The sequence below is a fragment of the Acyrthosiphon pisum genome, chromosome A2, assembly GCF_005508785.2.
Source record: "Acyrthosiphon pisum isolate AL4f chromosome A2, pea_aphid_22Mar2018_4r6ur, whole genome shotgun sequence".
Lineage (NCBI taxonomy): Eukaryota > Metazoa > Arthropoda > Insecta > Hemiptera > Aphididae > Acyrthosiphon > Acyrthosiphon pisum.
In genome coordinates, this window is record NC_042495.1 from 104130373 (window position 1) to 104146792 (window position 16420).

General features: G+C 28.0%; 1 protein-coding gene across 2 annotated transcripts in view; it reads left to right on the top strand.

Annotated features, from left to right (window-relative positions):
- Positions 1-5942: 5942 nt before the first annotated feature.
- LOC100167969 (protein eva-1 homolog C) overlaps positions 5943-16420 on the top strand; it is a 227881-nt gene continuing 217403 nt past the window's right edge. The window contains exon 1 of one of the 2 annotated variants that reach the window (XM_001945599.5): positions 5943-6280. In XM_001945599.5, coding sequence (XP_001945634.2) covers positions 6202-6280 — 79 coding nt within the window. In that variant the 5' untranslated portion in view covers positions 5943-6201. The remainder of the gene's footprint in view (positions 6281-16420) is intronic. The other variant, XM_008185164.3, reaches the window with a different exon arrangement.

Sequence of the window (16420 nt, forward strand, 5' to 3'; positions counted from 1 at the left end):
ATGAAATCGCCACCGGCTAAGAATCGTTTTCCGGATGAAACAGTTCATCTCGTAAAATCGCTTATTTCCGATTTAATAAGACACTATACGCCCCTCCGCTGTTCCACCCGATTCCTGCAGGATCGGCTGCCGTAAATCGTATATTTGAAATATTTACATTTCGCCGTGGAATAAACAGAATCTATTCAATCGGTTAAATAAAAAAAAAACATCACTTCGGGAAGTCGGAAATCACCCCTTTCCTCCACCTCGCCGTTTGCATTTCTATTGATAGGTACCTACTCATGACGACGATCCCTCCGTATAATGTATACGCGCGTACCGTGTCCGTCGTCACATGAACCGCGACCACCCTCTTAAATGATATTATGTAAAATATATTATAATTTATATAATAAATCCGATCGCTTGCTTTGTCAACCGGCTGCGGTGCACCGACAATTGTGTGTACATTTGTCTGCAGTGATGGGGTGCGGCAACGGGTAGGTACCAAAGCTGTTGTCATTAGGAGGGTGTATAATATCACACAACACACCGCCGGTATTGTATATAGCGCCAGTTGGAGGAAATTAAATAAATAAAAACTTTTTTTATTTATATATAAAATAAAACGTCTCGTTGTGTTTCCAATTACAAGTATTATTATTGAGTGGTTTCAGAGAAAATGATTATACCTCTTGGCGCCACTAACCCGTCCATATATCAAATAATAGACGTTCTATCTATAAAACACATTTTGCGGAAACGGAGTGTAAACCAAATATTTTGTGAATAACTAAAGAAAAGAAAATATGATATTTTTTAAATTAAATTGAAATAAGATGTTTGTATTGTATATGCGAATAGGCCCTAGAATTTGAAACATATTTATTTTTAATGGAAATAATAAATTGATATTTGGTCTCGATTTGAACATTATATTTTAATAAGTTTCCTCAGAACTCAGAAGTGAGCATATAAATTGATTGTTTGTTTAATTTCCTCATAATTGATAATTGAAACCACAAAATAATAAATTTACATACAAATGTATACTTACTTATTATTTAAGAAATAAATGTATTCAAACTCGATTCACTTTATATCAATATTTTATCATAAACATTTTATTTTAAATTATTAGATTTAAAAAAAATATTATTTATAAAAACTTACTATTGATGCAATTTAAACGTAATTGTATTAACAATTAAGTTGGTACCTACTGGTAAGTATTCGTCAGTTGGATTTTTCTCAACAAATGCTGATATTTTCTTTGTATATTATATATTTTTTTTTATAGTTTTGTTGAAATACATAATATAGCCTTTGAGTAATTCCAGTTATTACTAGTACAACAATCATATTTTTATTAAAATCGTATCTCCTATATAATATTATGTTTTTAAACTAATAGGCGATAGAATTTACATTTTATTTAAACTGTTTAAATAATAAATTACTATTCTCTCGACGTGTACATTAATCACAATGATACATATTAAGTATAATAATATGTACCAATTTGTTTATTTATACAGTACCCACGCAAGATCGTGCCTGGAGGCATCATTCACATTAGTCGTTGCAAATTACAATAATATGAAATTCTAACAATATTATTTGAATTGCAGAACAGGCAGAGGGAGAAAAGGCAACTAAAGACAATATTGATCACAACTTAGGCAATACAATAATATTAGGTAATTAATATTATACAGAGTGACATTTCAGCGTAAATCGTTTCGGAATTGCATTCAATGCCATCGAAGCATTCGATTTTATACATTTTGACCTTCGATATTAAGCCCCGTATTTGATTTGTTCAAAAACTATAAATGTTTATAGACAGTATACTAGGTAGTAGGTACCATAGATATTATAATTATAGTAAGTTGTAGTCTATTGATTTTGGCCATCGGTTCGTTTGGAGAGATGACATGTTTTTTTTCATAATTAGATATATTATATTATGTTGTGCGTTGTATCAGATTTTCAGATTTCCATCTCATCCACTACTAAACACAGCAATTTCAAACTGTATTCTTAAGAACTAAAAACATAGTTTACACTCAGGTTTATAGTGGAAACTAGAAACTATAAACCGTAATATATGGTTACACTAAAAATTATTTATTCATATGCCTTTAAATTAACCATCATAATCATCTGTCGTTTTACAAATAGAACATATTACGCTAGAATTATAAATTATAACACGTTACATCGTGTAATTCTGAAATGGTACCTAGGTAAATAAACTAAAATATATTATAATATAGGTAGCCTACTAAAACTGATTTGAATGCATGTGATGTCATAAATAATACGCAATGCAGCGTAAAAATGTAAATTGCTTGTATGTTTATATCTACATGTTATATTAGTACTTACATTGTACCAACAATTATTATTAAAAGTGAGAATATTGCTCAAAGTTCCAAAAAAAAAATTGGATATTAATACAAAAATTACTTGTTGGTACACATTTTAATTGATTCGAATAGATATCATAATTTTATTTCTAAAATTCTAGAGAAAAAGAGGCATATAATTTATAGTAAAAATATTTTATGGTGTTTATGGGAAGCTATCAGGTTATGTTGTAGAATGTATAGATACATCAATGTTTGTTCGACAAATTAGTGTTGAGTGTTGACATGTTTCATTCGATTTTCGCCACAAAATAGATTAAACTATGTGCGATTTCACCGAGCAAACGTATTAAAAATATATAATAAATAATAATGTTGCGAATACTAATTTATACGATTGATATTCGGTTCGCATAAAACTATGTTTTTACTCTGAATTATAATCCTCTTTCTCTCTCAATAAAATTACCTATATTAATTCAATGATTTGGATTTGAATGTACACGGTAAACAGTATTTGGGCCAATGTGGACAACGTAATTTAGCATTATATGATGAGAGCTGGAAATAAAAAATCGAATAGAATAGTGTTTGGGCTTTAATTGCAAAACAATGGTATAGGTAAGTACCATATTATTTAAAATTCACTTAACTGAATAAATGGTTTAATTAGATATCGTGAGACGTTATATATACCTATAATAATAAACACATTATACCAAATTATACACACAATAATTGAGTAACTATGGAGACTAAAATATCATGTTATTGTTGTAGCTTCTCGATATTTTGTTAGTATAATGCTTAGATCATATACAATATGATCTAAGGTATAATGTAACCATCAAATCTTTGTGACTGTATTGAGTACTTCAACTACTTATTGTATAAACGGTTTTAATAATGTTTATTGTGAAGATGTGTGTAGACATTTTTAGAAGTTGTGACTTGTGGCTATAGTTTTAATATACTCGGCTATTCTTAGACCAAAGAGTAAAAATAAAAATTGTGAAATAGATTAACATTGGATTAATTCGAATTAAAAGGAATTCGGGTGTGGTTTTATAGCCTAATCAGTCAAACCCTATAGCTATACTACACGACTGTGCGTGAGAATGTTAACACGCCTACTTGTTACTATTTTGGATTACTTTCCCATTTCACCAAGAAAATAATGAAAAAATCTAATATTCGAACATTTGAATTATTTCGTTCATGATTTATACCATTGAAGTTTTTCACCCGGGTTTGAACTTTAGTGGCATATTACACTGATTACTATGACGCTCATCTGTACATTAAATACTTGCTTAAGAGAAACAACTCATGTAATATTCGATTATTTTATACATCGATATCTTTAGAAAAGTATTCTGATTATCAAAGAAATTAAAATTATAGGGACCGTTTAATACTTAAAAGTTGATGGTGGGTTTATCAATATAAAAATAAGGACGACAAAAAATAAGGTCAATATATTATATTTTTAGGGCTGAACGTGTTTAATCCAAGAAATATTAATACATTTTGAAATAATTATGAGTGCTCATTGTTATAAGAATCATCCTGTACGTAATAATAGATATGCATGTAAATAAAAAGTATGTTCCGCATAACAATAAAGGAACAGAAAACAATTATAAAGATACATATTCACAAGGCTATCATCATTATAAAATGGTATTTTAAATTATACAGGCTTTTTATATGACGTGTTGTTTTATTTTTTTATTTATTTATTTATAAACGACAATGTGTTTTAATTATCATACAGACGGTTTAATTCAATAATTTTAATGATATCATCTAAAGGGTCAATAATGTGTACCTATTTATACGTTTGTCTTTTATAATAACGATATATCAATTATTATTTATTATTTATTTTTATGCACAATTATAGACTATATAGTACAGAATCAAATAATATGTGTGTTGTGATATCTGCGCATAATATTATACAATACCTACGACCAACGTATTATATTATAATTAGATATAATTATGGATTCAGAGCTGTAGCGTAAGCGCGGAATATGTCTGAGTCGTACATCCATCAGTAATCTCACATGCAAATAATTGTTATTAATTATTGGTTGCAACATTACAATCGGCTGATATGTTCATTATACTAAAAGAATAAATGATACAGTTATTAATATGAGAATATTATTACACTGAAATAGGTACGAATAAAGATCAATAAGTTCACATGATTATTATTATTTTGTAACACACTTTTGTTAAGTGTAGTGTGTCCGGCTGTATAATATATTTATTATATTCTGAAGTAGGACATTTGAGTTACAATAAACGATCGAATTTTAGTTTAACCAATGTATACGTTGGTCGAAAAAGGCGACGGTGATTTATGGTTATTAAAAAAATTAACAAATTTGTTATTAGAAGTAATCAGTTTGTGATAAATTATTGTTAACTATTTATTTAGTTATAATTTAAATCGATGTATGCTTAATGATAAAATCAAAATATAAATACATACATACTATAGTCTATAATTATTAAAGTAGCTAACCTAAAATATTTTTTGATGTAGATAGCTTAAGATAGAAAATCTTATCTTAAGTCTTACGAATAATTATAAAAAAACTATTTTAATTAAATAAATATACGAGTACGGAGTACCTACGTGCGATGAATGTGAACGTGAGTTGATATTCTATTCTATTTCGAGGTTAGGACTTTATCTACTTCTTATTTGATCACTCAAATTTAAGTTTTGTGTTGTTGAGTTTTAAATGATCAAGGTTTTACTGTTTTTTAATTTAACAAAAAAGTTTATAGATGGTTTATATTAAAAAAACTAAAAAGGGCGTTTTTAATTAACCAAATGTAATTAGGTTCAGTTTACTAATATGTATTATAATATTATGTATTTATTAATAACAAATAACACAATTTCATGACTAGTCATGAAAACTCAACTATTCAATTTTGAACCTAACATTTAAAAATTATTTATTCGACTTTGAATATTATAGATACAACGTGCTTAATGTTGCCTATTGATCTCTATTTATATTTATGCACCGTACACAGTTTTTTTTACCTATAATAATTAATGATGAAAAAAAACGAGTGGCCCCTCGTACTCTGTATTATAGGTTCGGTATTTTGTCGATTGATATCATTTGATTGTTTATATGACGTACCTACCTATATAATATTGTCGAAAAACGGGTCCGGAAAATCACAAGCTTATCGTTTATTATACTGTCGAGAGTTCCTATTTGAACAAAATCGCTGTTGGCCCGTCCGTTCAGGTATATCATGTTATGTTTAGCATGTCAGAGTTTATAACGACCATAATGAGACTCGATGTCAAAATAAATTTTGGGAGTGCACCAATACAACAATAATAATTATAATGTGCCGACCGTTTTGTGTACATCACAATTCACAATGCATATTATATACCATGGAGGGTGGTCACTGGCTGGTTTAATCAGGGACTGTGGTTGTGGTCATGGCGGGCGGCGGCGGGTGTGGGCGATGGAAGCGGGTGAGGGGCGTTGCGTGATGTTTCCGGTACAGTTCCTGATGGAGCGGCGGCGGTGGCTGCTACCCGCGTGTGTGCACCGTCGCCAGTTTTCCCGCAGCTTTCGTGTTGTTCGTTCGTCCGCCGCCGTGTCTGTCGCGCGTCACCAAAAGACACAATATTTTTTACGATAGACTACGCGCTCCGTCTTTGATTTCCATTTTTACCGTGATACCTGTATATTGTATGCAATGCATGTCCGAGAAATTTTTTAACGACATGGTTTGTACGTTGTCCGACCGTAGTGTTTTGTGATATGTCCAAAGTTAAGTGATCGAGACGGCCATGATGTTATGCCGTATCACTATGGCGATGCTGCTGCTGTTGCTGCTGTTTCAACGGACGGTCATCGCGGATAATTTAGGTGCCTAACGATTTAATATTATAGTGATTTAAATATTGAATATTAAATTTATGGTTTTTTTTTTCAATATCTTAGATTTTGATTAATTCTCGTACACTAACAAAGATGTTCAGAATATCTAATGATTTTCATGAACATAATATTACTATTATATAACAATATACAACCGTTGTCAGACCTCTTGCTCACGGTATGCAAAATTTCCCTCAACCATAAAAATATGTGTATATATTAATATATATATTCGTAGTTGCACCATTTTTTTTATTATTTTTATTTTTATAAGGGCATGGTTATGTAAATATTTTTTTATCGTACAATTTTTGAGTATCAGTTTAGGGTGTACATGGGTTAGCCAGCCACCCCTGTGTTTTCTATTTTACTGTGTTTGCTATATGATAAATTGGTATAACGCCATGGTCCACCCTATATCTGGCATATCTTTTGGTATACTGCAAATGTCTAATAAATATAATATTATAACTTTACCTATTTGGTAACTAAATACCTAGATAAACAATAACATAAAACTAAAAGTTCTTTAATATGTTATCACATAGAAAATTTGGTTAGAAAATTGTTCTAGTCCGAGAAATAAAGTAGTTAATAAGTATATCATAATTTGTTTTAAATAGGTAGGTTTATTCTTTAAAATGTTTTTGACGTATATGCGTATAGATAGTTGCAGAAATAACTAAGGATAAATTTGAGCTTGGACACTTTAAGAAAACTTTATGAAAAAAGAACAACGATGAGATTTAATTACTCGAAAATGGAGTATGACATAATGATTATGTTTATTATGTTTAGATCAAATTTCAAAAAATATTTAAGTGAAGAATGAATTTTTTAAAAGTTATTAAGATTTTGTGAAAATACTGGTATATTTTAAGTACCTAATAGAAAACTCTGAAACTTACATTCCTTAAGTAGATACAGTTCTATAAACTGCTCTCAATTTTGAACCCACGTAGGACCTACATTGTTGGTATTGCACGGCTAATTCACTGTTCCTATCTACTGCACCAAAATTAACCATTAGTATTATCTGTTAGCTCAACTCTCAAGTATGATAGTAATCGTGTTATGTATATTCTTAAATACCTATGTACCGGCATTGAACTTTTTACTGACGACGACGCACCTTCATTTGTTATTTTTGTCTATTTTATGCGTAATCAAAACCCGAGTCAAAACCATTAATGTTACAGTTTTATGTAAGAACTTATTGCCATATTATACTACATCAGTTAGTGAAAAGTTAATTTTTTTGTAATATAGGTACCTAGGTAGTTTTTCACAATGCCTAACCGATCAATCTAGCCTTGGTTTGAATATTCCTTAAGTTGTTTATTTTTAACAAATTTTTAATCAGTACTATAATAAAATTGTAAAAATGGTACAAAACTTTAAAATTAAAATACAGAAAAATCCTAAAAAGTTCACGATCAATGTATCCACTGTAATATTATTTTTTCATTCGTTAACCTGATTTAATATATAGATATATAAATTGTAACCTACAACCAACGTTTTAGTTGTACGAATATTATGTTTACGGCATTGCGTACTTACTTCAAGTCTGATAGAGAGAACAGTGTGCGTATATGTGCGTATATGTGCGTGTTTGTGTGTGTATACTACTGGCGTCTTCACAAGTAATTATTTACTTTGGTAAAGTATATATTAAGTAAATCACCTATGTTGTTGTATCATTAGGTTTTAATATTATTTGTTTTGGTTTTATAGATGGCTAGGCACCTAGTCCCTAGTTGGTACTTATAGCTCAATCGATTGTCATTAAATTTAATCGTAATGTGTATTGTTTTAAAATACTGACAAATTTCTAGTGCGCATGTAAAAAGTTTGCGCGTGAACTGTGTACCAATGTGTACGAATAAAGAATTAATGCTTGGGCCGATAAATAGTACAGTCCAATAGCTATGTGTGGGTGTGACACTTACCGCGGCCGCGGTGTATTATGTACATATAATTGGTAATTTTCTTTCTTCGATATACGCAATCGTGTGTTTTGATTAGATGATCGACTTTTGGTTGCTCTAAAATTTTCTGTGACCTATTTGGTTTTTAGGTTTTCAGTAGGGAGCGAGCAACCTATTGATTTTACAATATGTGTTTTCGGAAAACACTTTTTGGAGAAGTAAATTTGCTCTAGAACTTTTAAATGGCAATCCTTCGGTGGGAAATTGATTTTAAATTGTGGGTAATTTAATTTACACAATTTTCGTATTATATATTACCTATTCTTGGAAAAATCAACATAATATAATAAACGGACGTTGAACAGTTATCATGAATTTTTAATTATTATTCCTGAATTGTCACTATATATAATGTAAGTATTATTTTAACCAGCGTAAAGCAGTGATTATTATTAATAGTCACATGGAATTTAAATTGATTAATATTAATATTTTAGTTCTGTACATCACAAATAGCTTCGTAAATAGCTTTGTTAAAAAAAAAATATGCTAATTTTCCAGGCTTACAATTTTTTTACAATAAATTAAAAAACTGCTTAATCAACTTGATTCAATATAGTGTGGAAAATGTGCAATAATTGCAATTTTAAATTGAATACTTATGCAACAAAATTCACTATAGTGATCCAACTTTTGTTGCTATTTTCCGTGTTACCATTAATTATAAATATCAAATTTAAAAATGGCATTCTCATTATTTTGTTGTGAACTTGTGACCATATATATATTAGGTACCTATATTATATTACAACCAGATAGCAGATTCTTTTACCCGTAATATAAAATATTACATTTTGGAAAACGGCTGACTATACTTAACAAAAGGCCATGTTCATTGACAAAGACCAAATAATGAATCTCAAAATATTGTGGTTATTAAATGTGTGTGGTTATAATCCTGTATCAGATGTAAAATGTAAACACGAGTTTCTTTGAGAGAAGCATTTTCCGTTTTCCAGATTTTAATATGAATGACAAGTCTGGCTATTTAGTTGTATGCTTGTGGTTGGGAGAGTAGCGTATACCTACCAATAAAATAATAATTTATTTTGTACATTTTAAAAGAAAAACGATATATAAGAAAAACTATAATGGGTCTCTCTTTTTTTTTTTTATTAATGCAGATACTTTTTAATGGATATGGACATTTAGGTATAACCAAATAAAAATAGTAAGCCAAATTAGAATTTATAACAGTTCAAAATATTTTTTAACTATAAAGTGATGCTACAATAAATTTCTTAGTTCGTAAAAATGTTGTTTTAATTTTAATTTTAATTATGAACAAATATTACAATTGTAGGAAGGTATATGTTTTTTTGTCGGGTGTGAGACTAATAAATAGGTATGTACTAAATTTGGAAAATAAACAGTGTTTCTGAAAAGATTCTTGTAGAAATTTCATCGATCGAAATTTCATTCAGTACTTACAACTTATAAAGATTGAAGTTATAAACGCATTACGTATTATGTAAAAATACATTATTTTAAATGTTTGTCGTTATTTTAATCAATTTAATTTTTTGAAATAAAAAAATTGATAATATTATGTAATTTTTTGCATATTGTATTAAAAAGTAAAAATTCAAATTATATTTATAGAACAATAATAATTGAATTATATATAACTATATTTTTTGTATGTTTAAACTCAATTTAAAGCAATTTTCAATTTACACCATTGTATGAATCAATATTGTGTCTAATCAAAAACTCATTAAATTAAAGTTTACATTTTAAAGGTTGTCAGTATTTATAATGAAATGTAATTTGCTTATATATAGGTGGATAATATGTATTATACACTACCTCATTGATATTTAATTCTTAAAACTCTTGATATTGATTTAAAAACAAATCTATTGATGTAAATATTATACTAGGTATACTACGTTTACCTCTGATACGTTTATTTGGTTTTCGTATTAAAATTAAATTAGTTTTAATTAATTAATTAATTTTGTAACATAAAGTGTGAATATTAAATTCTGCTCAACTACTCATATTCTCAAATGAAGAGTTTTAATTAGAAAAAACAGAAAACATTTTAATGTTCACAAAAAACGTCGTTTTGACAATATTATTAACTTACACACTGCATATATAGGTTTGACATATTGGAGTGGAAATAGGTGTATTTTTTTCTTTACTCGTATGCTAATGCCGAGTCGTTATAAAAAGTTTTAACATATCATTACGGTTCTTATTTTAATTAAAGCAAGGCTCAAATTGTTACCTAGTTATTTTGTTTTAAAATTGTTCTTTGTAATTTATTGTGTGTGTGCCTTGGATTTATAAAGGAATTATGTAGGTAGAATAATTACATATAACACGTTAATGAACCGTAGAACGTTTGTCCGTCGTTAGACACGATCCGCGACTTTTAATTTTCTTTTACTAACTAACTACCTTCCTGAGCTTATTTTTTTATTTTCCTTATTACACGACTTTTGTTTTAAAATATTTTTATTTCGTCAAAAGTATGTTTGATAATAATTTTAACTTATGAACACTTTTATATTTCTATGAACAAAGATTAAAATAAAGTTAAGAAAAAAAATGCTAAGACTATAAGTATTGTGTGCTGAAACAACCATAAATATCGTATATCATAAATGTTTTTATCAAACATAACGAACCGGAGAATTTTCTGAGTGTAGTAAAGTAGTAAAAATAGTGGTAAAAAGTGTATTTTGTACGTATGTCAGCGAAAATTCAATGAGGATGAAACCAAACAGAAGTATAAAATATGTCTTATTCTAATTGTTAGTTGCATTAAAAAAAAATAAATATGATCTCAAATATTCAAATGTATAAACTATAAATACATTAAATAACGTAATCTTATCATAATGGAATCGAGATTTTTGTTCTTAAAAAATTGAGATTTTTCACTTACGTCCCATCAGGTTTTAAAATGTTATTTTGTTTTTTAAATTGCAAAATTTCTACCCTAATTTCAATGAATTCAGATTGAATAAGTAAATAAAAAGTGACTTGGTACCTTTTGTTATAATGCCTATTGCCTACGAATTACGATATAATTTTGAGTTACGCAATGTTTATTGATGATGAAAACGTGAATAGTTTTTCAACTCGTAGAACACAAGGGTTTGAGTTTTATTTATTTCTGCTCTACTATATTATACATACTCGTATTATACTGCAGAAAATTTATCGTAGTAAACCACTAGACATTATTATCAATGTTTTAAGAGATTTATATTATGATAACTAAATAGGTAGGTAACATTTTAAAGTTATTTATTTCAAACATTTAAAAAAAATTGTTTTCTAATTGTAACACTCGCATGTCGCAGTTAATATATATATATAATATCTATATATTGTGTTTCTCATTTCATTTGTATAGATTGAAAAGTATGCGTGGGGGTAATGAGGTGCATAATGCGTCAAGCTATTTTGTAAATTTTCGGGAGATATCGAAGAGATTGTGAAAAAACTTTAAAACGTACTATAATATGCATTAACGTGTTCTGCTTATTTATTTTATATAGTTCCCCGTGTCGCGTTTTAAACTTGAACTTTACAGTTAACCTTTATAAACGAAAACGGGTTTTCTCCAGTGTGGCATTCCATTTGTCGTTTCGTTAGATCGTCATTCGGTGAAAAGAATTTATGACTTACAGCTGTTCATGGAAATGGATTTTATCCTGTGTGACTTCTCGTGATGTGCGCCGTAGTTATACTAAATACTTCAGTGTTGTACATTTATTCTGAAAAAAGTGACAATTGAATTGGTTTTTCTTATCATTATAATATGACGTTACTTGTCAAGTCTATTCTATAAGAGCGAATTCGCAAGTGCCGAAAAGTAGACGAACGCGGTTGTTATTTTGTATACCACGTATACCTAGGTATAATGTGTTTAAACAGTACCGTTCAAATCATTTGTGGTACAATGCGGATCAGTAATACTGCAGCAATAGTATTAGTGCGTGGTCCTTGCGGCACCAGTTGTGTTTAGAACCGTGTAAAATTTAAAAGGTGCGTTTCTTAATGGGGTGCGTGTGCCAAGTATAGATCAAAAAAACTATGTATATATATACATATCATATTATTATGAATCAACCGTCTACATGTGCGTCCCGTGAACTCCATATTTCTGAACCATATGGCGATCCCTTCCGCAGTTCCGCCGAAATGTAAGCCGCCGGTTCGTACTGGACCCTCATGTCAGGTATTGAAGACATTATTTTCAAACATAATAATAAGAATATAATATTCAATGAGAACTATATAAAAATTATAATATCGCATGACTTTACAAATACAATAAAATACAAATTGTATTTAACAAAATATACGTACATGAAAAATAATACATGATTGGATGATCTAAGATTCAATAATTATAAAAAAAATGAATTGTTTAGGTTTCATTTGGTTTAACTTTCAAACGTTTTTTATTTCCGTCTTATTATTGTATCTACGTAAAATAATATATATAATTTTATATTTCATCTAAATTCTTGGAAAGATTTTATGTTTTGATATTGTTACATAATATGTTTATGTTTAAACAAATAATTGTAAATTACACTAGAATTTATTTTTCAATATGTAAATGGAAAAGCCAAAAATTATTCTTTGATGACCTTAGTTGATAATAAAAATATTCCCTTAAAATATATTGTGAGACATCTTCATGTCCGTATATTATGTGCTAACACAATGCATTTTAAGGAAAATAAACCTGATGTCAAGTGTTGCGAGGAAATATGTTTTTTTTATGTTTAGGAAAATTGTGTATGGGCTTTTGTAAAATACTTAAAATAAAATACTATCCAATATAAATGAAAACTAACAACGATATATAATGAGTATAATTTGAGTACCTAATACTAACAGCCTAACCATAGAGACTGTTTGAAGATTCAACTAGTTTGATTGATATTATTTAAATATTAGAATATTCTCTGAATACTTTAAATTTAACTCGTCATTGTGTACTTTAATGTGGGTAACAACAATGATAATTGGCATTCTTGAAACGTAATCGGGACGTTTATGCGTCATTCAGTTTCACAGTATTTTTTTTTTGTAATTTTTCTAACTAGGAGCTTTTTTTGTGTCGAGGGGTGTACCTTAAGTCCGTAACCATTAGTGGTATTATTCCAGACCAAGTTTTATTTATTTTTTGAATATCAAATAAATTTCCGTTAAAACCCTCTCTTTTTCTTTTTACATTGTCAATACAAATTATTTTGATTGATTGAATAATATTTTTCTCTTTAGTTTAAAAACAATACATATGTTAATTTATATTATAAAACTATAATGTTTGGAATTTTGTACTCGCATAAATGTATTATTTTAATGATAGCGTATAAGAATGCAATTTAAATAAAATAAATCTTTTCAGAAATTTTCCTAATAATATTGTATGTCATGTACTCATGTGTTATGTTTTAAAAATTTTATCTTCTGCTTTTTTTCTCGAAAAGTTGAATTACGGGTGCAATTCTAACAACCCTTTGCTTGTCTTTTGTTAGTAATTATTTTGAAATTAGTGAAGACTGACATACCTAACCGAGGCCAACTGTAGGGTATGTTTTTTTCACTTGTTTTCTCTTCATGGATTATTTAATTTTGGGGTGAATAAAACAATACCTAATTTTTTTCTTATTATTATTATTATATTTTTTTCGTAAGGTTTGGACAAATGAGGTTATGATAGTTTTATGATAATTTAAAAATATTTTTTTTATAGGTTCGTTTTTTTTTTACAGTGAAAATGAATAAATACTATTAATGTACCTAACTTATTTATTATTTTCCGAGTCTATAGTGTCAGTAAATATTATAAATAAAATATCTAATAAAAACCATATTTCGAATAATAAATGGAGTTTTTTAAGTCAAAATTCGATGAAATTAAGATATTTTTCAAGTTATATTTAGAATCAAATTTAGTTAAACGTGGTATTCATGATTTGTGCTTTGTTAAGTGTAAAATTATGGATGTTTTGTATTGTATGGTGTTTTGAGAATACTTTTTAGATTATTGTAAGATATTAATTGAGTCAGTGAAAAAAAAAAAAATGTTAACTTAATTAAATTCAAATTCAAATTTATAATTAGTGAAAAATATGTTCCATAAAATTAGTAAAATTTAATTATTTTTTATTATATTCCAAAAAATATAAGTAAATAAAAGTTTTTAGAATATTTAAAATTTGAATTCAGTATGGTTAAATTGATTAAATTCATAAACAATTATATAGGTAGTAGGTATTGATTTATTATACATTGGAGTTTAAGATAGTAAGAATTTCAATTTTAGAAAAAAAGCTTAATTTTGATTTGTGTTTTAATAAAATTAGGAATTTTTAAATATTCACTTTCGATAATCTACATTACCTATAGCAGTGGTGGATTTAAGGGGGGGCAGAGGGGCCTCCCCCCCTTGGCCCATAAGATGAGTAAGAACCGTGACTTAAATTTATAATCACGATTTACGAAAAATTCAGGTTCTGAATTTGTTTTGATACTTAATATTTAATTATATTATACTTTATATTTATAAGTCAACCGTGAATGCTGATATAATGTAACGTCTTATCTTATTGCCTATTAGATTGACGTAAAATTACATAACTTGCAGCCAGTGTTAAATATCTTATCTGAAATGAACAATTATTAGTAATAGGTTAAAATATTGTATGATTTGGTTTAGTTTACTTTTTTCAAAAAATATTGGGCTCCCCCCAAAACAAAATCCTAGATCCGCCACTGACCTATAGAATAACTTTCATTTTATTATAGGTATTTTAGGGTACATTAACATTATATACATTTTAAATTACCATAATTCTATATAATATTTTTAATTGAAACATTAACTTGATAAAAGCAATTTTTATAAACTTAAGAAAAGTCAAAATTATTAATACAATTATTCCTCAATTTCATTATTTATCTAAATAGGTATTGAATAACATTTTTTTTACGTCATAAAGGTACAAAAAACAAACGTTCAGATATTTGTTACTTAACTCCTACACTCGAGACGAGAAATTTTCATTTATAAATAAGTTATTGTTGACTTTAAGCCAAGACTATAATAGACAGTATTGTTGTACACTATGAATTGTTGTATATTTTTAACTGGCAAGCACAATTACATAACTCATTTTTTTTTTATCTTTTGCTGTATTAGTATATTACTATATTATAATTATTTGGGGAAACAAGTTAAATTATATATACAGTTTTGGTACATATACGAAATATAAGAAAATCTTGTTTTCTTAATTTATTTAAATATATTTTGATGTATCTATCCGCTATCGCTATTATTAATTGTTCCATAAAATTCGAATATATTAATAGCTAGTATATTAAATTAGTAGGTACCTATTAAATAGTGTCCATATTATACAAAGTTGAATTTATTAAATTCGCGTTAACTACTAAAATAATTTTACTAGTGTTTTTAATATTGGCAAAAATAAATCAAATGACACATTTGTGTCACGTTGTCTAGGTTAACAAAATAGAATATATCCAAGTAAATTGTCACAGTTTTATTACAAATACAGGTAACTCATATTATTCAACTTAACACATTCATTTAAATATTATGAATTGATTCTAAGTGTTGGTTAATACCTTCTGTATTAGGTACTATCTGTAACTTGCATTTTGTGTATTTAGAACAAAGTTCCAGAGCCTAAAATTAGATAATTAACTGATCTACTCATACCTAAGCCATTGTATTAAACATATAATATAAGTGACATTATACAAAATGTGAATTTTAATAAAAAAAAAAATTCAAAACTTTAATAAAATATTTTAATAATTTCAATAATATAGTGTGAATGTGGCCACAAACGAGTTAATTTTCTTTTGTTTGATATATTTTGGTAATATTATCGTCATGATACGGTTGTACTTATTATAGGTAGGGGGGCTGGGTACAATTGTAACACGGGCAATAAGTTGTTTAATAATTAATATAAAAATCTCAAATAAATTTAACAATTGGCCCCCTGTTTAACAATCATAGAGTAATATCACTCTATTATTCCATGATAACAACCGATGTTTCTTTCAACTCTATGGTTTCCATTGGCGCAACTAGGGGGGTGCAAAGGGAACTTGCGCACCC